This window comes from Bactrocera dorsalis, chromosome 1 (genome assembly GCF_023373825.1).
Source record: "Bactrocera dorsalis isolate Fly_Bdor chromosome 1, ASM2337382v1, whole genome shotgun sequence".
Lineage (NCBI taxonomy): Eukaryota > Metazoa > Arthropoda > Insecta > Diptera > Tephritidae > Bactrocera > Bactrocera dorsalis.
The window spans coordinates 54,446,740-54,471,881 of NC_064303.1; the positions used below are offsets into that span (position 1 = coordinate 54,446,740).

General features: G+C 34.8%; 4 protein-coding genes across 14 annotated transcripts in view; 2 read left to right on the plus strand and 2 right to left on the minus strand.

Moving 5' to 3' along the window:
- LOC105233578 (FERM domain-containing protein 5) overlaps nt 1-25,142 on the plus strand; it is a 753,696-nt gene that overhangs the window by 546,199 nt on the left and 182,355 nt on the right. Inside the window, exons 7-8 of one of the 11 annotated variants that reach the window (XR_007423743.1) lie at nt 12,949-15,427; nt 15,500-15,794. The exons of 9 other annotated variants lie outside the window; for them this stretch is intronic. Coding sequence is in view for 1 of the 2 variants with exons in the window: in XM_049462611.1 (XP_049318568.1) it covers nt 12,949-12,952 (4 nt within the window). In the remaining variant the exon portion in view is untranslated. Of the gene's footprint in view, nt 1-12,948; nt 15,795-25,142 lie in introns of those variants that run through there. One more of the 11 variants, XM_049462611.1, reaches the window with a different exon arrangement.
- LOC109579258 (uncharacterized) overlaps nt 1-25,142 on the minus strand; it is a 464,513-nt gene that overhangs the window by 50,456 nt on the left and 388,915 nt on the right. The window lies entirely within an intron of this gene.
- Nucleotides 18,091-18,996, plus strand: LOC125775607 (uncharacterized). The gene is made up of 2 exons (XM_049446259.1): nt 18,091-18,394; nt 18,468-18,996. Exons 1-2 carry the CDS (start codon nt 18,204-18,206, stop codon nt 18,994-18,996), a joined length of 720 nt encoding a protein of 239 aa, XP_049302216.1. The 5' UTR covers nt 18,091-18,203.
- Nucleotides 19,043-20,170, minus strand: LOC125775624 (putative nuclease HARBI1). Its single transcript, XM_049446269.1, has 2 exons — nt 19,852-20,170; nt 19,043-19,790 (listed from the first exon to the last, which is right to left on the minus strand). The coding sequence occupies exons 1-2, from the start codon at nt 20,039-20,041 to the stop codon at nt 19,177-19,179; spliced, it is 804 nt and encodes a 267-aa protein (XP_049302226.1). The 5' UTR covers nt 20,042-20,170; the 3' UTR covers nt 19,043-19,176.

Sequence of the window (25,142 nt, forward strand, 5' to 3'; positions counted from 1 at the left end):
ATCCACTTCCATAGGTTCTGGGTGATTGGCATACATTTGGTATGAATTATTATTTGTTTGGGGGTACCTTAAGTTATTCTGAAAATTCGAATATCTTCGGTTAGCTTGAGGCTGGTTTCGTGAACCAATTTCATGATTGTTTTTAGTAAATTGCAAAGCAAATTGTGATCGTATTTGATTTGAATGAAGTTCTTGTGCTTTAGCAAGAGCATTTGGCAAATCGGTAGGTGGTTATGTAAATAATATTTGGTTTAGAGGGTAATTTAAACCAGTTATAAAAGTTCTTAACGCGGTTTCTCGATTCTTGATATTTAATTGTTTTGTAATAACGGAATTGGTGCCGTGCGTCATTATAGTTTTATTTATTAGTAATGTCAATTTCTGATTAACTTCATTATAATAATCAATTAAGGATGTCGATCCTTGTCTCATAACGCTCATTTCTTGATCAATTACGTGAATTGGTCGTCTGTCGGCGTAAGCAAAATCTAATCTTGCAAATATTGCTTCTAAATTCAAAACTGTGCCATGATTAGTTAACATATCATTAGCATTACCTACAATCTTATTTCGGAGGATAGTTAGTGCTCCAAAATACCTTCTACTACCTTCAATATATAGGCTCATCGAATTCTTTGCAGCTTCTCTCCAGCTGACATAAGATTTACAGGAAAATTCTGGCAAAGGCTTTATTGTGTCTAAATTTTCGTCACATGTTATGGAATCGTTAATTCTTTGAGTTTCATACTCAGTTACATGTGACGCATCTGTTAGAATTTTAATTCTATTACTCAACTGAGCTATCTCAGTTCTTAAGTTTGCGGTTTGTGTAGCTATTAATCTAGCTATATCGTCTACAGTAAAATTATTCATTGCCATTTTGAAAAATTATAAAATTATCTTGATCTCTTAAAAATTCTTTATTCCTATCGCCTCTCTTTTATGATCGTTATTTTTCGGGTTTGCCCTTTTTTATATACTATATGTATTTGTGAGTTTCATGAAGCAAATTAATACTCACAATAAACAATTTTTGTACTTAATTTAATTAATAAATACATATGTATAAGCCTTACTTACAACTAATTTTATGTTGCTGCTTCTACTGCTGCTGTTGTTACTGTTGCTATTGCTGCTGTTGCTGCTGTTACTACTGTTGCGGCTATTGTTGACTTTGCTGCTGCTGTTGCTTTTTAACTCGAATTTGGGCGGTTGGTTGTGCAAGGGTCGTCGTTGGCGGCCGTGTGCGAGGTTTAGATTAAAGAAGTTTTTTTTTTTTTTTTTTTTTGTGAAATTTCTGATTTACAGAAATTTTTTTTTTTATTTGTTTTTATGAAAGGTTTTTCTATATGGATAGTTTATAGATCCACGCACTTAATTTTCTTTGTTTGTAATTTTCAAAAATTTTCACGTTCAGTTTTTGGTTTTTTAAATTCAGATTTTGAAATCACTTTGTATTTTTGTAGTTTTTTGTTTCTCAATTTTATTTTATTTTTTTAAATTGCTGTAACGCGTACGTTAGCTTGTTTTTCGCTCGTAATCCGTATAGACGTGGCGCGTTTTTTATTTATTTATTTTTATGAAAGGTTTTTCTATGTGGATAGTTTATAGATTCACGCACTTAATTTTCTTTGTTTGTAATTTTCAAAAATTTTCACTTTCAGTTTTTGGTTTTTTAAATTCAGATTTTGAAATCACTTTGTATTTTTGTAGTTCTTTTGTTTCTCAATTTTATTTTATTTATTTATTTATTTTTTTTCAATTGCTGTAACGCATACGTTAGCTTGTTTTTCGCTCGTAATTCGTATAGATGTGGCGCGTTCGATAGGCAGTTGGCAAACACTCGAATTTTCTTTCAATTGTGGCGCTGAGATTTTTTCTTATGTCTCTTGGTGATTTTTATTTTGCCGTTAATTGCTTTGCGCTTTTTTTTGTATTTTTTGCTTTTTTTTTTTTTTGTTTTTTATTTTGTTTTTGGTCCAACAGGAGTTTACGTGTCTCCTGGCAGGATCGCCAATTAATAGTTAGTTTTGTTTTCGAGTCACCGCGGGCAACTGCCGTTTTCTTTATTATCTTTTTCTTAAATACAATATTTTACTTAAGTCTAGATACAAATATTAATCTTACATTCTAGGAAGTACAATCTACAATCCACTTGAGATAGGACAAATGTAGGACATATGTTTCAAGTGGAAAGATTCATCTTACAATCTATGAGTTATATTTTTGGACCACCTAAGGCGGACAGTATTAGCAAAGTACATATAATGTTTAAATACGGACCATATGGGTCATAAGTGTCATGTTACATATTTATGACAGATAAAGAATATGTTCATGTAATATGAACTGGTGGTATTAACTTGCATGCTTATGTATATTGTATTATATGACTAATTGTCACATACATATGCGTGATTATTTTATATTGATATTTATATTTCCGAAAAATGGTAAAAATTTAATGTGATAAAATTAAATAAAAAATAATTTTAAATAAATTACTATTTCAAAAATTATATTAATTTCGTCTATTATAAAATGAACTAAAATGCTCATATAAACACTTCATTTCATTCCTTTCATTTCTTCAAAAAAATTAATGACCTTCATGAAATATGCATATTCGCTATATTTCGTTATCTTTTCCATATTTGTACCAATAGAATTTCTATGGCATATACATACATATGTATATTATTTCTTTGGCACATTTGTCTGTATGTTTACGAACACAAATACGAGCCACATACATACATATGTACATACATTCATAATAACAAGTGTCGCACGCATCTTCGTTTTCACGGTCACTCAATGGCTGAAACAGGCGTTTTGTCAAAGAGTCAAATGCTGAACACATTGAGTGGGGCAGACTGCAAGCGACATCTGTCAAATATTAAAATATACACGTTCATATGGACACAGATATGTAGTTGTGCAGCTGTCTAAATAACTGTGTCCATAAGAATGTGTGTATTTCAATATCAGATTTAGATGGCGCTTGCAGTCTGTAGTGTTCTATATGTTCAGCACATCAATCTGTCGAAGCACTGACGCGACGAGACGCGAAAGAAACTAACAAACGATTGCCGATTGTTACCGCTTCCCTTGCCGCTGTAACAGCTTCGCCAACAAACTAGCGTAAATATGTATGCATATGTATGAGCTTGCATACATATCGACGCAGATTTTTGCGAGTCACGGAAAAATATTTTAGACAAATATTATAAATCGACAACTCCTATGTTGCCACTTTTCTCACTTCTTTCTTTGAACAAACACCAGAAGATGTTCAATTTATGATTTTTAGCTTTTGCCATCGTCGCGAAAAGACGCTTGTCGGCAAAGGCACGCTCGGGGAGATGTTACGGCGTCTGTTTATATGAATGAAGCGAGGTCGCTTGTGGCATATGCGCCTGCGTTTATGAATGAAATCGTTTTTGTTGTAAAATTTACTACATTTGGGCTTCGCCAATTCGGCTGCCATATTGACTTGTGATGCTTCTTCTATTTAGACAATTGTTGTTTTTCTAGAACAATGCTTCAATTTTTTGTTGGTGACATATTCACATGTGTATGCATATGTTTGTATGCTTGTGCATTACGTATATGTTCGGAAGTGTATACAAATATATGTACATATGAGTGTATATGAATGTATGAACATGCAGATCAATGCGCGCACATGAAATACATTGATAAGTGATAAAATCATTGTTTGAATTTCTGAACGCGCACATGCGTTTACATACATTTATCTATATGAGCAGATAATAAGATTATGATATGAGCATGTGCAGAGACATAAGATAATATGATGTATGTACATATATGTATATTGTTGTGATAAATTTAATTTCTATTAGTGGGAAATATAATACAAAAATATTTATTAGTATAGTATATTATGCAACAATCAAAGAAAATTATTAAATATGCAAGTCCAAATTGACTATAAATATTACTATGCAGGCATTCATACAAAATTATACTCATATTATAATTATGTTTACATGTCAGTATTCAATTGCCGACGGCAAAACGCAAAAGCATACATACATATGTATTTGCATACATTGCGATTCCCAAGTTGAAAAATTGAGGCATGAAAATATCAATGCTGTTGTTGGGAGATCGTAAGGAGAATGCATGCATATGTTTATGTCTTCATATTCATATTCATGCATACATATATTTATGTCTCTTCATATTCTCTGCTTGGGTATACATGCTATGGCAACAAATGCCTTAAATTCATATATTTTTTCTCTTCATATTCTCACTATGTGGAGAACTGTTAAAAATGTTAACATTTCTCATCGTGAATTCTGAGGTGAACTCCCTTCAAAAATCCTACAAAATGTTCGCTGTCGAACCTGCACCTTCTCTATTCTTTACATTCTCTGGTATAGTATAGAGAAGGTGCAGGTTCGACAGCGAACATTTTGTAAGATTGCGACACAGAATTTCACCACACGCTACAGAATTCAAGCTGTGAAATGTTAACATTTTTAACAGTTCTCTCACTTACTCAAACAGAATATGAAGAGAAATAAATATATGTAAATATTTTCGGCATATATGTCAAAGCAGAGAACATTGAAGAAAAATAAGTTCTTTCATATTCCGCTTTTACAGCGAAAAATGCGTACAAAACTTACCTCTCACATAGATAACATAAAGACATTTTTGTGTTCTCTGTCTCACATACCCAAGAATATGAAGAGACATAAATATACATATGTACATATGTATGCATGCCCATGATGATACTCCCAAACAGAGAATATCGAAGAAAAATAATATCTTTGATATTCCATAGGAAATATGTTCCATTATGTATGGAAATATGAATGTACATATGTAGTACACCCAACTCTTTTTTTACACGGTTTTTTTTACACGGATTTGAAGTTACACGGTTGAGAAAATAATTTTTTTTGTAAAAAGTTTTTAATCTACTACCGTTTCAAAATCATTGTCTTGTAATTATATTTGTTTTTACCACACTTATTCCATAACTCTTTCCTACGACGAATAATTATGTAGCAATGTAAATATTTTTTCTTATTTATATTCTAACTTTTCAGTTCTTAGAACTGGATTAACAGATTTCTTTTGTTTTTTGCTTAATCTACCAATTTTTCACCTGTATGAGTTGTGTATTTTAAGTTTTAATGTTCAATAAAATGCCATATGAACATACAATTTGTATGCATATCTGGAATTTTATAGTTTTCAACTTTTTTACACGGTTTTTCGAAGTAAATTTAGTTCTTTATTTAATCTTACACGGTTTTCAGATTACATGGAACGTATCCCCCCTTTTTCTATAGGAAACGCCTCTTTTTTTACACGGTTTTTTTTTACACGGATTTCTGAGGAACGTATCTACCGTGTAAAAAAAGAGTTGGGTGTACTTTTATTTATTATTTTTCAAATTATTTTATGATAATTTAATTTTATTTTATAATAAGTCATTTTAAATAAATAAAAGATTTACCTAACACCATTATGATATTTTCATGATTCATATTAGCTTTCAGCCAGGGAATTCCTTTCATACGCAATGTACGAATGTAAGGAATTTCGTTTTGCCGTCAGCATTTCAATTACTCATGCTTCAATTTTTGCTTTCAAGCAAGAAATCGCTTGTATGTATGTGCAATGTATGCCTTTGCGTTTTGCCGTCGGCATTTCCATATTGACATATGTATGTACATATAAAAGTAATTATGTATTTCTTTGTTTCGTTTTGGCCCAATTTTGTATATTAAGACAAGTGTCAATAATTGCGCCAAAATCAGATAAATATTTACATATCACATGCCAGGGAACCTGTAAAAATCTTCTTCTTACATGTTCTTTGTATATGTCATATGCAAATAAGTATTGTATTGTATATGTATATTGTATACTAGGAGCGACCCGCCCCGGCTTCGCACGGATGCAATGGTGATGCTAAAGACATTACAGAAAAACTGTGAACATTGCAGTGGATGTTGTTACATACACATAGCGGCTTCGCACGGGCACTCAACATGACATTTACACAAATATTCACAATTTTTTGCGTCGAATTTAAAAAAAATTATGAAATTTAATTCTTATATATTATTTAAGATTTTTTTGTACTTTTTTCATTGTTTTATATTTTTTTACGGTTTAATTTTTTTGTTTAATACATTTCTTTTGTTTGGTTTTTCTCAATATCAGGTTTTTTTGTTTATATTTTTAATTATTGCAAAGAGGTCATAATCCCAAAAGAAAAACCTTTTATTGTGTTAGAGCTTCCCTATGAACTATATTTGATGTTGTTTTATTCTGTGGCAACAAAATAAATTGATTTTCAGGGGCTCCGACCCGCGATAGTCCAACATACATTTAACCGTGAGTAAAACATTTCTTTCGCAGGTCGATCCCTACTAATTCGAAGGTTTGACCTTGGGACTTGTTAATCGTTAATGCGAAAGATGTTTTTACCGGAAATTGAAGCCGTTTAAATGGGATTGGCAGATCAGTCGGGATCATCGGTATCCTCGGTATATGAGCCAGTTGACCAGCTGCTGGGCCAGTAATAATAGTTGCTACAATTAAATTGTCCTTTAACTCTTTAATAAGCAGCCTCGTCCCATTACACATGTTCGGGGGGCTTAAATTTCTTAAAAGCATTATTGGGATTCCGATTTTTAGCGACAACTCATGTGGTGGCAGTCCAGAAGGGTTCAACGAATTTAAAAATTCCTGTGGATAATGGACTGCGTCTTCGATATTAGTCACATTGTCGATTGATTTGTATGTTTTAATTTGGCCGGGGACTTTTTGAACTATTAGATTGTTTATTTCATTAACAGTATCATTCTTAGGAGACACTATAGCCCTAGAACATAGCCAATGAAAGTATATAGCATCTATTAAGTTTTCCAAATTATGGAGTATTTGACCTAGGGACTCATCCAGAGAATGTCACAATGATCGCTTAAATTTGGAGTGGGAAAAATTCCTTCTCCAAGTTTTAGCAGTTGTTGTGGGAAATCGCTATCAGTGATTCCATGAACATGAGCTCTCATATTCGTTCGTAATTTCAATGTTTCAATTGAAGCCCATAAGGGTGACGATTTCAATCATGCCTCGATGATATCTGCTCGCGTACCTCTGTTAATAACGGGGAGAGTTTGTCGAAAATCTCCCGCAAAAACAAAAGTAATCCCGCCCATGACTGCAGAGGAGTTCCTTAGATCCTCTAAGGTTCTGTTCACGGCCTCTATATGTGCTCTATGGCTCATCGTGCATTCGTCCCACATAATCAATGAGGCGTCTTGTACTAATTTACCAACAGACCCATTTTTGCGGATAGAACATGTAGATTGTTGCTCAAGATTTACGGATAGCGGAAGTTTAAAAGTAGAATGAGCAGTCTTTCCATCCGTCAAGAGAGTTGCAGCAATTGCTGAGGAAGCAACTGCTATTACTATCTTCCCCGATTCTCTTATCTTAGCAAGTATCAAATTAGCAAGAAACGTCTTTCCTGTTCCACCGGGTGCATCCAAAAAGAAAACTTTTCTTTTGTCATTAATGACGCTATCGACTATAGTTTCAAAAGCATCTCTTTGATCTGGGACTAATTTTGGTAGGTTTTCATTAACAAAAGCGGTCAAATTATGTGTATCATAGCGATTAGTCATTGTCCGGCTCCATTATTTTCTGTACGAACTGAACATGGTAATCCAAAGTCCCTTAGGCTTTTGTCATATAATTGCATCAGTTTATTTTCTATTTGTATCAGACCTTGGTTGTAAATTTCCGCATTGTATGGTAAGGTGAAGTTTAGATATTGCTGTCTAATTCTGTGTCTAATATCTTCACATAAATTGTCTTTGAAAATGTCCCATAATTTTAATGGTTCCGATGGCTGACAAAATAAAAGTATGACTACAAACAATTCTCTCAGTTGTTGTGAACATTGAGAAAGCAAAGCTTCTCTCATAGTATTTTCTCAATGGTCATCGTTTTCTAGCAAACCTCTAGCACGGCAAGCAGCTTGATATGTTTCTTTGAGAACTCCGTCAACGGTTTTCAAGTACTGGAATGAGGTTGGACCCCGTGCGTGATGTAGCAACATCCTAAGAGAGAAACACTCGGATTGAGAAGGATGGACACAGTAGACTCTGCCTAAAGCTGCATCTTTTTTTATTCCTGGATGGCCAACTACGTTCTCACTATTCTTCCTTCTTGTGAACTTATTATTGGCCCATGTATAGTATTGCGAGACTTCGTGGTATAGAAGTGTTTTTGCGAATTCATCTTCATTACATAGCTCAAAAAAAGCCAGCAAAGTTGTTTTACGTGGATTTTGGGTCACTTGTTCTGCCGTTTCTGCGGTAAAATACACCCTTTGGCCATTTTCTAAGTGAACAGCTAAATGCAAGACTGTACGATGTCGCTCGTGGATCGGAAATTCCAATATTCGCCAGGCAGCTTCGGAAGTACTTATGTAGCGGCCATTCACGTAGTTTTCCACTTCATCATTTGGGTTTCTGACGCCAAATGTGGCTTGATCCGATCCTTTATTTATGTATTTACAAATGTATTTGATGGCTTGAACTGAGTGACAGTACTCAACATTTATGTGAGCATTGAACGTCCTGAACAAAAGTGGAGAATAAGGGACAATCCAGCTATTATCTATAGTGAAATTACTGCCTCTGATATTGAGCGAAGCGCTCTGACCTCCATTTGCGGCATCACGACGACGATATACTGGATATCCGTCATCTCCGGTTTGAGTTTCGTTGACCAAACGTCGCGGGTATTTTTTTGTGCAAATTCCGTTTTTCATACATGGTGCTGTTAAGTTATGTTCTCCGCATGGTCCGTGCACCATATTTTTAGTTACGATATCGTACAATATTGCATCGTTTTGTTGGTTGGGAAGTTCCGCAACTATGACCCTATCAATTTCGCCTGGTTGGATTTTTGTCTCTACCAAAACAGCATATGACAGTGTGGTAAACCTCGCTTCTGCCACTCCACACTCAACATGTAACATTTCACTTTGCCGAATATTTCATCTTTGTTGAATAATTTTATGAATTTCTTCATTTTTAAGTGAAACACCCTTGAAATGATGTTATGACGATCGAAAGATCACTGACCAGGTAGTAGTTCCGCTTTAATTTCAGGCCATTCAGGATTGCACGTAAACGTGACAAATAAGTCTGGTCTCCCGTAGTTTCGGACATACGTCATCGCGTCTTGTGTTTTTTCATGCAGGTAACGTGGAGAACCTGTAAATGAAGATGGTAAGATTACGCGCTGACCGATATTTGATGGGTCAACATTTCCGTCTTGATTTAAAGCGTCTCTGAGATGAATGTATTCTTCAGCCCTTAGTCTCTGTTGTTTACGACATATGTAATTCAATCGTTCCGATATCATTTTTGCCATCATATCGACAATATATTGGTTAAATAAGTCCCTGTAATAATGTAATGGATTAAAACTGTTTGCTCTAACCATCAACCTGAATGCATAAAATTGCATGCACGTCACAGTTTTGTTACGCGCTGTACCTTCCTGTGGAATGGTTAAATAATAACCGTCTTCTCCTTTAACGAACATTAAGGGATACCCTTTTAAGTTGGCCGTCTCTTCCGTGCAGCACTATGTCTCTGGGGCCTTTTTCTTCGTCAACCAAGAGAACAGCTACCTCGTTTACAGCTGGAGAATTGTATCTACCCGGGTGAGCAGTCTGCGGTGGGCGGTCGGAAAGAAGAATTAGCTTTAAATTATCCGAAGAGTTGCGTTCAATATTTTGTTTAAAGCTTCGTATATATACGTTGTGGCTTTTCAGTGCTGTCTGTAGTCCATTAATTAAATCTATTTTTAGCGTTGGAGCTATGTTTGCCCTCAACGAAAGATGATCTGCGTCTGAAATAAAATATATTCTAAGCATTGTGGATTTTGGCCTGATGGTGGTAAAAGGCTACCAATAAGATGATATACCTGGCCCTCTATTTTGAAAGTTGGCATAAAATTACCTTCTCTTATTTCTTTGGCGCCAAACGAAGTCATTTGAAAAAGGCTATTGTACTTACGGATGTTGGTTAGGAAATGTCTAGATAGCGAATGATTATTTGTCAAAAGATTTTTTATTGGCTGTGGTGGTTCTTGAATATTGGGGATAATAACTTTTCCAGAAGCACAACACATACCATTAGTTTCATCGACCCATTTTTTGGCAGAACACTTAGGGCAAATCTTATTCATGTCGCCGATTTGGACGGAAGACTGTTGAGCATAATCAATCTGTGGATCGTATTTAAAAGCCGATCTGTTACTGTGAGCTACAACTCGATTGCGAACTCTAGCTCTTGAAGTCTGTTGTCGTTCTCTCTGGTCTTGAAGGCGTTGGGAACGCTCAGAGCTTGATTCCCTAGTGCGGGATTGTATACTTCTGAAATTTTGCTCTTAAAGCCGCTGCAAACGCTCAGTACTTGACTCTCGCGCGTGCACATGAGAAGTTCTTAAATTTTGTTCAGCTAGGCGCTGCGAACGCTCAAGACTGGACTCCCGCGCGTGTCTTTGAGAGGTTCTCATGTTTTGTTCAGCGAGCCGTTGCGAACGCTCGGTACTCGACTCTCTGGCACGCGATTGCGCCACATATTCTCTCTGACTTAAAAGACGATTTTCAGTTTCAGATGAAGATTCTTTATTTCGACATATTTTTGTGGCCCTGGCATAGGAATTATTTCTAGAAAGTTGAGATCTTGATCTTTTGAGCATTTTTTTTAAATGATAAAAGAAAAAAAGCCTTTAAACTAATCTTTGAGGTTCTTACAACTACCTACTATAACAACATACAAAACTACAACCTATTTATTAAAATTAAATCATAAAACTTATTCAATTCATTTCTTAGGATAACTAAATGTACAATGTCTGTGCTATATATATGGGTCTAGATCTGAAAAGAACTTTTTGAATGGGTTTAGTTACCTACTAAACGAAGTATTATCAAGCGACAATTTTTTTTAATTCCGCACACGACCATTCAGTAGGGAGCCGACCGCGCGAGTGATCTTAACCAAAGAATGTATAATAACACTGCATATACATATAATACATATGTACATTATTGCAACATTGAGATCAACATTTTCATTGAAATCAATATTCTCATTTCTCTCTCCTATTCTTATTTTGGCGCAATTTCACACCAATTTATTGCTTTTTAACCATTTCCAAATATTACAACAGTTTTAGCCGTTAAAAATTAACCAATCCAAAGCATACTCTCTTTTATTGAATTTTGGCATATGCATAAAGTCAACATTCTCATTGAAATCAGTATTCTCATTTCTCCTATTCTTATTTATATTATATTATATGTTCCTTTATATCGTGGTGCACGCAATTGGCAAGTTCCCTTATAGAGTGGTAAACATTGGCTTGCTTCCCCTTTTGAATGGTGTGTTCCTTCATACTGTTCGAAATTTTTTCGATTACTCTTCGAAATTTTTTCGATGTTCCCTAATGTCAAATAACATTTTAGCACAGCTAACATTTGCTCCTTCTGATTATTATACATTCTTTGTCTTAACCCTGACGCCTACAACTCTACAACGCATAGTTCGCCGCCGAGCGACTTTTAAAAATTTTTAACTCGTGATATCTTTTGAATGGAATGTCAGAATCTAATAATTCAAAAAGTTATATAAAGGTTTTGAAGCGATCTTAAATAATAAATCATTTATTTCGATAAGGATCAATACTAAGGTGTAAATAAAGAGCCTTTTCAAGTATTGGTATTTTAATTAATTTTTTTTATATAAAATCGCTTATTGTGACAAAACTATAATAGTTAGAGGTATGATGTCGCGACGTTTTTTGTAGATAATGATAAGTTCTACAAAATTGTAGTATATCACTTTGTTATATCTTCAATCGTATTCGCAGCATTCGCGATTAAAGAAAGTTTTTTGGTATTTTTTTTACATTATCGGAGTTTTGGTAAGGAACCCTATTTTTTTTTTAACTAAATATAGCCTATGTCACTCAGGGATAGTATAGCTTTCCAACGGTGAAAGAATTTTTCAAATCGGTTCAGTAGTTTCGGAGCCTATTCGAAACAAACAAACAAAAAAACAAACAATTCCTCTTTATAATATTAGTATAGATGTATATTGGCCCAATTGGCAAGTGTCGATAATTGCGCCAAAATAAAATATATTATGTATTCATATGTAAATATGTTTTAAACTTTATATAAAGTTGAAGTGTCAAAAATTGCGCCAATTTTCATTAAGTTTCTGATTTTGAGCGGGTAAGACCTGTTGTTGTGCCAGTCGCGAATTTTGTTTTAATTAATTTTAAAAAGTGAAGTGAATTATGCCGAAAGTTCGTAAGTGTCGCGTGCGCGGGTGTGATAGTACCAACGGTGGGGTACTACGCTTATTTAGTTTCCCAAGTGAATGGGAGCTGGCTGAAAAGTGGAAGGAGAACCTAAAAATTTCTCCCATTGACTACTTTCCAGCCAGCAACTCATTCATTTGTGAGAAACATTTTGAAAAAGAGGCAATTGGCCCAAAAAAACTTAAAACGAATGCTGTGCCGACATTATATCTGGGTAAGTGCAATTCAGTTTTTATATTGTGGGTGTTTGTTAAGTGCGTGTGTGTGTTTTGCCAATTTGGTTGCGGGTGCACATACAAGAAAAGAAGTTATCCATGCAGATGTTTCTACCACTACCTCGGTACGGAGCGGCCAATTCTTTCACCCTGATTCACGATTCTACGTTGTTATTTTGTTTTCTTTAAATTGTCACCGATTATTAATATTTCAATTTTAATTTAATTGCCTGTGGGTGCATATACTATTTAATTTAGTATTTATTATATATACATATTTTATATTTATATTTATATTTATTTAAAATTTTTTTAGATGAGGCCCCAACCCAATTATTTCAACCGGTGCGCCCGTACAAAAGTTGCTGCGTTAGCAACTGTGCCGGTGGAGCAAAACTTTTTGCGTTTCCTAAAACGGAAGTTGCTAGGAATAATTGGGTGAAGGCCTGCAATCTGCAGTTACCAGTTAAACAAAATTTATATATATGTGAAAGACATTTTCACAGTAAAGATATTTCGTCAAAGCGGATTTTAAATGAAGCTGTTCCTGTGCTGAATTTAAAAATTGAAGCTGACGAAACTAGTCAGCAATCACCACAGTGGGTTTTGCCGCCGGTTGTACAAAAATATGATGTTTTAAAAACCGATTGTACAACACCTAATGATATGTCATTTGAGGAGATGGGAAATCCAAATGACATATCATTTGAAGAATTTGAGAAATATTCCCGCCATCATGAGATACAAATGAAGTGCGAAGATAGTGAGAATATCACTGTTCGCGACCACGAGCATTACGCTCGCGTAGCTAGGGGTTTTCAAAGAAATTCTTTGAGGCAAATGAAACAGATTAAAGAGCTGAAAAGGAAAGTTTTCCTGTTGACAAAGAAATGTCAAGCTCTGCAGAAAAATATAATTTTTACAGGAAATGCAAATGATCATGCGGTTACCTTCGCAAAAATGATTGTGAAGACGAAAAGCTCCTACAGCGAAAAGGAGAAGGCAATGGCGTTGAACATAAATTATATGTCGACTAGGGCCTATAATTTTATGCGCGACGACTTGGGGTTCGCATTGCCCCACAAAAAGACACTTTTGCGTTGGCGTCCGATCCGGTATGTCTGCCCCGGTATCGACGAAAAAGTCTTGAACAATTTAAAGAAATTGCCAATTAATTTTCGACGAAGTCTCAATCAGAAAAGATCTGACATATAACAAAGTACGAGATGTGATTGATGGCTTCGTCGATAATGGAGAAGGTCACCGGGAAAGCGTGATCGGCAATAAGTGTTGTTTTTTTATGTTGAAAGGCCTAGTCGCGAAATGGAAATACGTAATTTCCTACTATGTGGCAAAAGATGGCGTAAGCAGCGAAAGATTGCAAAATTTGCTCCAGAGCAATTTAAACGCCTCCGAAGAAATCGGACTTCAAATTAAAACCATTATATGCGATCAGGGTCCCCAAAATGCCAAATTGAGGCAAATGTTGGGAGCATCGCCAGAAAAACCGTATTTTTATCACAAGCAAAACAAAATTTATTTTATGTTCGACTATTGCCACTTAATAAAATGCATGCGCAATATGTTCCTAAAATATGACGTTGAAACGCAAGATGGGCTGACAACTTTTAAAGCTGTCCGCAAAATATATGCCATAGACCAGGCGAACGTTAATTTTAAAATGTGCCCTAAATTAACGTATTCGCATGTGTACCCCACAAATTTAGAAAAGATGTCGGTGTCTAGGGCTACGCAAATATTCAGCAACTCGGTCGCCGCGGCAATAGACATGGCAATTAAGGAAAATTTATTGGGCTCCGATGAGCATTTGAAAAACTGCGCTAAAGCAACCCAACTGCTGGTGAAGAAAATGAACGATCTCTTTGACGAATTGGATTGCAAGACGCTTTGCAATCCAAATCCTCGAAGACGACCAATACAAAGAGGTTGTCATTTATACTCTTAGGGAGGATGAACCAAGATGCCTTGGAAAACTTTTTTTATAAAATAAGAGCAAATTTAGGATGTAATAATCATCCGTCAGCACACGAGATCCAATATATTGTAGCAAGGCTAGTGTCCATGCATATATTGCGACGCAACTTCTCGCAAACAGGCAGCAATTGCGAAGAAGACGACGATATAAACCTTGACTAGAATATTGGCCAGGAAGACGACCTGAAAGAAAATTTAAAAGAGACTGAACAACTTGCCGTAGAACAAATATGTATTCCAGATGAGCACTTTGATCAGAATGAAAAACCAGCCGAAATACAGGTTTGTCGCTATTATGCTGGATATGCGATATACCAGAAGGTTTTATGTAGATTGAAGTGCGACAAATGTGCCATTTTAATGCGGAATACGGAAAGCTCTTTGGAAGACTCATCGGAAGCCCTTATAAGGTCTAAAAATTATAAAAGCGCGAATGACCTAAGGCTGGTTAATCCCGATGATAGAGTCTTCGACATAAGCCGCCTACAAATGAGCTGCTATAAAGAGCTCTTTATAGCAAATTCTTGCAGAGTTGGTATAAAATCGATGATTTTAGCCCAGATTACTGCAATTACGAAACAGAAATACCCAAAGTGGTATAGCGAGGCTGGAGATTGCCTCGAACATAGGCATAACAGTTTTACTGTTTAAAAACGCGAAATGGCTGGCACACCAACAGGAACAGCTTCATAAAAATGAAGTTAGGGCGAGATATTACAACAAAAGAGAGAAGTGGAAAAAGTGGTAACGTAGATTGTAGGCCACATTAAATTTTTCTAGCGATTTCCGTGTTATAAAAGGTAAAAGAACTATACAAGTATAAAAGTACATTAATGAAATAACTAAAACACATTTCATTCTTCTCATTTCAGATTCTTCCTAAACTAATATTGTTCTTTTTTTTCTTTCAGGGTAGAATTAGGTTGTAAATAGTTTGTAGTAGTAGTTTTAGTATTAGTTATTGCTAGTTAGTTTTAGTATTTATTAATGTAGTAAGTAGTATGTACACGTGAGCCAAGCTTTGAAAAAAGCTGGTGAAAAAGACCTAATTTTTATTGATTAGGTTGCGTGAGAATTTGTGGTTGTAGGTAGACAAATTCTGAAAATCGTGTTTTACTAAAATTATATTTTTTTAATAATTTTATATGTATATATATATTTCTAATAAAATGAATTTTTTTTTATTTTTCTTTGCAGTTTTTTAATAAATTTGAATAAATTTAAGTAATTTTTCAATAAATTTTTTAATAAATTTAAATAAATTTAAGTAAATTTACATGTATTTTCATTTATATTTAATTATCAATAAACTTTTAAAAATTATTTGCCCTAGTTGTCCATTTTATTTTCTCACACATTTCAGCCGATTTTTGTATAGAAATTTGACCGGCGTAGAAGCAAAATGCGAAGCAACCATACATATATTATGTCGTTTGCACATTTGTCTGTATGTTTGCGAAAGCAAATGCTCTACAAAAGCATATTTCTATACTTAAACAAAATTATTTGAACCATCGTTTGTTCTTACATGCATAACGAAACCATGCTTAAGACAGAGTAACCTAAGTGTCAATGGTGGTGCTGGTGGTAAGCGTTTGGAAAGTCAAGATGCGAACACAGGTTCGAATCCCGACGGAATTTATTTTTAATTTTTTGCTTTTTAACTTCGCATACTATACTTATAAATATTTTTCTTTATATATTTCTATTAGTAAGAAAAATATTTATTAGTATAGTATATCCATACATCTTCTATTTTATCTTGTGTATATGCACATACTCATATGAATGTATACGCATGTGCGCGTTCAGAAATTCAAATCATATTTTCATCACCTACCAACATACCTATTGCAAGTGCGTGCATTGACCTACATACATATGCGTACACATACTTACATATGAATACGTCACCACAAAAAATTGATCTTCACAAGTCAATATGACAGCCAAATTGGCGAAGAACAAATGTAGTAAATCTTACAACAAAAACAATATTCATTCATAAACGCAGGCGCAAATTGCACAAGCGACATCACTTCATTCATAAAAACAGATGCCGTAACATCTCCCCGAGCATGCCTTTGCCAACAAGTGTCTTTTCGCGACGATGGCAAAAGCTAAAAATCATAATTTGCACCACTTTCTGGTGCTTCTCGCAAAAATCTGCGTCGATATGTATTCACGATCATACGTACATACATATTTACGCACGTTTGTTGGCGAAGCTGTCACAGCGGCAAGGAAAGCGGTGACAATCGGCGGCCATTACTTTATTTTTTATTTTTTGCCCTGGTTGCCCATGACAACATAGATGCCAAAAAAATGTGTTCGTAAACAAAGAAGACAAATGTGAGAAAGAAATAATATATGTACATATATGTATGCCATAGAAATTCTACTGGTGCAAATATGGAAATGATAACGAAATAATGCGAATATGTATATTTCATGAAGATCATCAATTTTCTTTGAAGAAATGAAGTTCATTTGATACATCTTCACTTTGTAATAGTCGAAATAAACATTAATTTATTTAAAAATTAAAAAATAAAAATAAAGAGAAATAAAATTAAAATAATTTTTCCCGATTTAAAAAAAAAATTAAAATTTTTACCATTTTTCGGAAAAAAATGGTTCATGCATATGTGAAAATCACGCATGTGTGTGGTTCATCTAATACAAAATAAGCATGCATATGTGACTCAGAGAATGCTTTTTTACATTCTCCGTGTGACTTTGTATATTTTTCTTCATATCATTTCTCTTTACTCATTCTCGCATGAATTTAGTCGCTTTACATATATATCTGCCAAAGACATGCTCATTTCGCATAAATTTAGTCGTTTTACAACAGTGGTCGGCATTTCATAGCAAAATTTTGCAAACTAATAGGCTGGTTAGTGAACAGCGCAGAATCGTGGGTCGTGTCAGCTGGGACGACCTATCTTATGGGCGCGCAATGTAACTGAACAGTGAAAAACGCTACTCCCGTTGACGTTGACGTGACGTTGACGTGAGAATCTGCGACATTTGGATTTTTGCCGTCGCAAACGTCTCAGCTGATTGCTCTCTCACAACGCAAGGTTGCCAATATCGATATACTGCAGTAATTATCAACTTTTATAATTCAATCTGTTCAATATGTTTGAAATTTTCTTAAAATAACTCAAAATCAGAGTCGAATGCTATTATTTATAAATATATAAACTATTTTTAATAGTTTGATTTTAGTTTTGATATTTTATATTGTAAAAAATTGTAATTGAAAACAAAGATGCGCTCAAAACTATATATGCGTATTGGGCAATGGCAACATTGTTCAAATGTAAACAAGCGCCATTAAAACAAACGTCAAATGAAACATTTATTGGATTGATTGGATAAGTAAAATACGTGTGCAAATCAATAAAAACGGAAGACGAAAGATTAATAGCTCTAGTTGAGGCTAGAAGCGAATTGTTTAACAAGCGCAGTCCATTTTATAAGCTACAGTCAAGGAAGGATGCTTTGTGGGCTGAAATAGGAAGGGAATTAAACGCAAGTGGTAAGTTGCTATGTTATTTACAACTGTTTATGTTTTTAATAATAATTAATTATTTTTATAAAGGAGAAATGTGTCGCCGAAGATGGCTGACACTTCGCGACCGGTATGGGCGGGAAGTGCGGAAGGCTAACGCCCCCAGCGGCAGCGGGATGGAGGTCCAAAGACAGTGGCATTTGCTGAACGCGATGAAGTTTATTCAGCCACACATTGTACCACGGCCGTAAGTTTTAGTATATTAATTGAATATACATACTTATATTTGAAAAAGTATTAATAAAAACTTAAATTTACAGGATTAGATTCTCACAAAATATTTGTGAAATTGAACAGAGACAGTTGCCGATTGCAACTGAAGACAGTGGACTGCAGCCACATGTCCATGTGCAGGAGGTGGAAGTGCCATCACCGCTATGGCCCAAACCACTAATAGTATCCCTGCCGTCGCCATCTCCACCTGTCGCCGTGGTGCCATCGCCTCCTGTCGCCGTGCCGCCATCACCGACTGCTTCCTCATCCACCTCGCTTCCCTCACCATCCTGCTCTACGCAGGTGGCTACCCAAAAGGGCAGAAAGCGAGGCCAATCTGGGCCAACTAACAGCGAGGTTGACAAGAAGATGATAGAAGCCATTGACATTTTTAAAAAGAGATGGTCAACGCAAGCCATCATGCCGGTCCAACAACAACAACAATCAACAAGTCCGGCTGTGCAATCGTTCAGCACTTTAGCCGTGTCCATTTTAAACAAAATGGATGAGGCAAAGCAAGTTAGGGCTATTGAAAAAATGTTGGAGGCTGCGTTTGCAGTGCAGAGGGGAGAATGATTTAATTAAGTTAATTTAATAGTATACATATGTATATAAATGAATTTTTTATTTTTAAATTATTATTTTACTTTTTCTACATAAATATATTTTGTTCATTAATTCTTATGGAAATAATAATTCTTATGTAAATAAAAAATGAAATGATCTCATGAACGAAAACAAAAATGGTATTTATTTTTAATAAGGTCCTCCAGGAGCATATGGTCCTCCTATAATAGAGTCTAAATTGTTCTGGAATGGTACAGATCCTTCATTTATAAAATAGTTAGCAAGTCTCTCCCGTAGGTTAAACGCAGTTGAAGGACCTCTACGCACCGAAGTTCGCATTGGTCGTAAAGAGTTGTTTTCAGTTTCCCGGCGCCACTCACCGGCATGAACAATGTTATGTCCTTCCACTCGATCTACATAGTTCTCCGGACAATACCAGCGATTGTGATCATTCAACATTATAAAATTGTGTAAGGCTATGCAAGCCAATACAATTTTTTCACAATTTTCTGGATTACATTCAATCGTTGTTTTCAAAATTCTCCACCGAGCAGTCAATATACCAAAGGAATTTTCTATGACTCTACGAGCGCGTGACAATCGATAATTGAAAATACGTTTCGTGTGTGTTAGATTAGCTCCAGGAAATGGACGCATTAAATTATTTCGTAATGGGAATGCGGCATCTCCAACGAAAAAGTAAGGAAAAGGTTCCGGTGACACGTCAGACAGTGGCACAGGTGGTGGCAAAGGCAGAGTGTTTTGTAATAATGCATGGCCAAATGGAGTAAGTCGAAAGATTCCTGCATAAATAATAACAGAAATGCATTACACTATAATGTTAATCAATTTAATATACGGTACCTCCGTCACTTTGACTTCCATAGCTGCCAATACTAACTGCTGTGAACGTATATTTCGCATCACATACAGCCATCAAAACGATGCTAAAGAATTTTTTATAATTGTAAAACATCGAATTGGAATTGGCCGGGCACTTAATTGCAACGTGCTTACCATCAATTGCACCGACACAATTCGGAATGTTCCACATATTATAAAAATCTTTTGCAATGCCCTTGTATTGAGACTCTGTTGGCTCGCTTACATAAATTGGGGAAAGTAGCTGCCAGATTACTTCACACGTCTCTAATATGATTTCGCGTACTGTTGACTTTCCCAACTAATAGCTCCATGCAATGCTCTGCACCGACACGCCTTGTGACAAATAGCTAACAATTGTAAGAGAAGTACATATGTATATACATGCATACGTATATTAATTCGCAAAACACAACAAATCAACTTACAGTAATACCAACGAGAGCCTTTCTTCGGGTCCAATCCGCTGCCTTGGCTTCTTCAAGGATTTCGATATCAAATTCAGAAGCAAATTATAATCGTCCGGCGGCATCCTTGTATGCAAAAAAAGTTGTTCTGGTTCCCTGTTTTTCATTACCAGAAAAGTTTTTATCTGGTAACCGCTAACGCCCCAGTTTTGATTGATTGGGCGAATTTTGTACCTTCTCGTTCGTTTTTTGTTTTTATACTGTTTATATAAACTATATAAGGAGTATAATTCGCACAATTCTAAAAACATTTGATCACTATTGTCCACTTCCATGTTGCTGCTGACACAATTTTTAGAATTGTATGAAATGTCAAACAAATGAAATGTAAACAAAAGAGAACAGCTGATTTCTGCGTTTTTACCACGTTTTTGACTGTGCACACATTTTGCCGATAAGGAAGGAAAAGGAAGGAAGGAAAGAAGCGTTTTTGAGTGTTTCTACTATAACTTCACACGTACGCTTACGCTCTATCGTTCAGTCGTTGTCGAGACAGCAATGAATTAACATCACGTAAGACTATAGCGCAAAACCAAATATGGCCTGCGAGAAATACTTCATGATTCTAAATGCCTTGCATTTCATGGCAGCCTTTTATGTTCCAAGTCTTTTAAAGATAATAGGGAATATATCCTTAAAAGTCATTTAGTTTTATATATTATATTTTAAATTTTGCTTATAAAATTTGTTTAATTTAAATTCCAATTTCTCACTGGGCTACTGTTTTTTCGTGCTCACCAACACAGTGACAGATCCTCTCATGCCGACCACTGTTTTACATATATTTCAGCCAGAGACATGCTCATTTCTGCTAAATAGCAGCGAGAATGGTGAATTTCCGTGTCACAATCCTATAAGCTCTGTTAGCCGCGCAATCGAACCATCATACAGAATTCGATTTGCACCTTCTCAGTACACACTGCCGAACAAATAATGCACAAACATATAAACATACATATGCGTACACATGTGAATATGTCACCAACAAAAATTGAAGCATTGCTCCACAAAAACAACAATCGTCTAAATAGCAGAAGCATCACAAGTCAATATGGCAGCCAAATTAGCGAAGAACAAATGTAGTAAATTTTACAACAAAAACGATTTCATTCATAAACGCAGGCTCATATGCCACAAGCGACCTCGCTTCATTCATATAAACAGACGCCGTAACATCTCCCCGAGCATGCCTTTGCCTACAAGCGTCTTTTCGCGACGATGGCAAAAGCTAAAAATCAAAAATTGAACAACTTTCTGATGCTTCTTCACAGAAAGAAGCGAGAAAAGTGGCAATATAGCTCTTGTCGATTTACAATATTTGTCAATTCTAAAATAAGTATTTTTCCGTGGCTCGCAAAAATCAGCGTCGATATGTATGCAAGTTCATACATATGCATACATATTTACGCTAGATCGTTGGCGAAGCTGTTACAGCGGCAAGGGAAGCGGTAACAATCGTTTGTTAGTTTCTTTCGCGTCTCGTTGCGTCAGTGCCAGAGAAACTAAAACCAGTGCTTCGACAGATTGATGTGCTGAACACATAGACCGCGACAGACTGCAAGCGCCATCGTGACAACGGAGATGCGAAAGATGCGTGCGACACTTGTTATTATGAATGTATGTATGTATATATGTATGTGGCTCGCATTTGCTTTCGTAAACATACGGACAAATGTGAGAAAGAAATAATATATGTATGTACATATATGCCATAGAAATTCCACTGGTGCAAATATGGAAATGATAACGAAATAATGCGAATATGCATATTTCATGAAGATCATCAATTTTCTTTCAAGAAATGAAGTTCATTTGATACATCTTCACTTTGTAATACACGATTTAAATATAACTTTTTTGAAATATAATAATAATATAATTAAATTATTTTTTAACTATTTTATTACGATTTTGTAAAAAAATTAAAATTTTTATAATTTTTCTGAAAAAAATGGTTCATATGATACAAGATCATCATGCATATGTGACTCAAAGAATGCTTTTATACAATCTCTGTGTGACTTTGTATATTTTTCTACAAAGCAATTCTCTTTATTCATTTTCTGTCGTTTTACATATCGTCACCTGAAATGCAAAATAACGTATCATCAAAAAATTCGAAATTGAGTGTCTTGTTGATTACGCTTCACTACTTCAAATTACATACATAATATTACGTATGTTCAACATTTTCATGTTCTGCGCTTAGATATAAGCCAGTTTTAACCAATATTAAAATTTTTTTTCACTCTTGTTCCATTTTATTTCGCGTTTCATTCACGGCACTGTAAATTTTCGAAAATGTTGTTACGTTAATTTGCATTTCAGGTGACGATATATTTCTGCCAGAGACATGCTCATTTCTGCTAAATAGCAGCGAGAATGGTGAAATTCCGTGTCACAATCCTATAAGCTCTGTTGCCGCGCAATCGAACCATCATACAGAATTCGATTTGCACCTTCTCTATGTTTTATGTTCTCAGGTTAAACTGTGTAGAGACGTAAAGTGGTATAAGAAAATTACCATTTCAGTTGTTATTTTTAAAATGTATGGTACTTTGAGTTACGAAAAACTTTAAAGCATTATCAACATAAGCTAAATTTAAAAATTTAGCAAATTTTTCAGAATGAAAATAATTTGTTAAGGCCCAACCCTAAGATTTTTTCTAAAAACTTAGAAAACCTTCTTCAGTTAAGTATAATATTTGGAATTTTTTTTTAATTATCATTATAAAAAAACTGAAGTTTTAACTATTTTTTTAATAAAAGTTTATCGAAAGTAATAAAAAATTACCTTAAAAACATTAAAACTGCAAATTAAATTACATTTGTTTATTTCTTTATGTTTGTGAAATATACTTACGCACGCTTTGAAATAATATCTTTAAAGGAAACTTGATTATACAAATTTGAAGTTTAGCAGTTTTAATTAAGATATTTAGAAATTATGATATTCAGTCATTTAAGTATATAAAAATATTTTTTACAAATCCCAATATGTTTGGTTTATGCTTTGCAAAAATATAGTTTTATTCAACGTCTTTCTTTGTTAAGTATTTGAAAACTTTGTTAAATCCCCTACATTCCGACCTCAGTATCTAAGTTATAAAACTTTTATTTTGTTATTAATAAAAAAATATTTTTGGGACCTCCTTTATTGTATTCTGTCTTAGTACTAAAAATTAAAATTAATGTGGGCAAGATCAATTATGTAGACAAGATTAATTATATTTAACAAATTAATAATGTGGTCTATTAAACAAAACTGTTTATTTTAAGAATACAAAGGAAAAACGATTTATATTAAAATTAATTCAGCTCTATCTTGCCGCACGTCGTACACTTCTTACTCGTCTTGCTGATACTCCACTTATTCTTCTTCTTCTTTCTTTTCTGTGCTGCCATATCGTTTCATTTCCACATATCGGCCATCCTGCGTAATATTCGTCTCGAATAACTTAAGTAGAATCGTCGTCATCAAATGTATTTAGCCATTCTTTCATAAATTCTGCGCACGTTGTTGTTGTTTTTGGACCTTCGCCGTTACCCAGTTTTTGAACATCGTAAGTGTTGTTCGGTTTTACGTTAGTAATTAGAGAGGGACATAAAAACTTTTGTTTGAGCTTTAAATCTCTTCCTAATCGTGTACGTTTTAAAGCAACAATATCATTTAGTTTGTAAATATGAGCTTTTTTACGTCGCAGATTGTATGATTTTTTGTTTTCTTCTTGAATCTTAAGGATTTGTTTTTTCCCGTCGTTGCGCATTTCATATCTAATTTGGTTGAACTGTTGCAATAATTGTTCTTCGATGAGTTCTTTAATATAAATATCTTCTTTAGACCTCATTCGGGTCCCAATCATCATTTCAGACGGTGTCATATTTATGCTTCGATTATATGTAGAATTTAGCACCTGTTATACTCGGTCGACATAACGGTACCACTTTGTTGCATCTTCGATACTCAGTTTCGATAAAACTTCAATTACTGTGCTGTTCAATCTTTCAATTTGGCCGTTGACACGTGGTAGTCCTGTAGTTATCTTAACGTGATTTTTGTTTTCTGATCGGCAGTATTCTTTAAATTCGTCGGACGTGAATGCCGAAACTCTATCAGAAATAATTTTAACTGGATTGCCAAAATTGGTACTTTGCGTCTTTAGCTTACTGATGACCTCTTTTGCTGATGTTGATTTGGTAGGATATAACCAAGAAGATTTTGTAAATGCATTGATTACTGCAAATATATACGTATACATTTCACTTGTAGATTCTAATGGTCCTAAATGATCGACGTGGTACGTATGTAATGGAGTATCTATTTTATGTAATGGATGTAACTCGCCCTCTTGTTTTCCTCTTTTGCGATTGGCAACGATGCATTGAACGCAATTGGAAATACACTTTTGAATTTTTTCATTCAGTTTGGAAAAATAGAATATCTTTAGTTTTTGCTAAAGCGAAATGTCCTTTTTCTTGGGCTCGTCGTATAATTTCCTTTTGCATGTTCTGGGTATGACTAATAACTCGCAGTCGTTTACTAATTTATATAAAATGTCACCTCTCATAAAGGAATCTTCATAACTTTCCCTTTCTTGCAAAATTTCTTTTATTAGTCGCAGTTCCTCATCTTGTGCTTGCGCTTCTTTGATTTTTAAAGTGACGTCATCTATGGTAATTGTTAAAATCGGATCTCTACTCAATGTATCTACGTGCTTCATATTTGAACCAGAACGGTGTTCAATGGCGTAGTCATACTCTTACAACAACATTAACCACCTAGCTACTCTCGTACATAAATCTTTT

What these genes read in the sequence shown, in the direction of transcription:
- LOC125775607 (XM_049446259.1), top strand. Translation starts at nt 18,204, where the DNA reads ATGTTTTTAATAATAATTAATTATTTTTATAAAGGAGAAATGTGTCGC. An exon ending in CCACACATTGTACCACGGCC is followed by an intron (nt 18,395 to 18,467) that starts GTAAGTTTTAGT and finishes TTAAATTTACAG; the next exon opens with GATTAGATTCTCACAAAATA.
- LOC125775624 (XM_049446269.1), bottom strand. Translation starts at nt 20,041, where the DNA reads ATGTGGAACATTCCGAATTGTGTCGGTGCAATTGATGGTAAGCACGTT. An exon ending in TGGAAGTCAAAGTGACGGAG is followed by an intron (nt 19,791 to 19,851) that starts GTACCGTATATT and finishes TTATTTATGCAG; the next exon opens with GAATCTTTCGACTTACTCCA.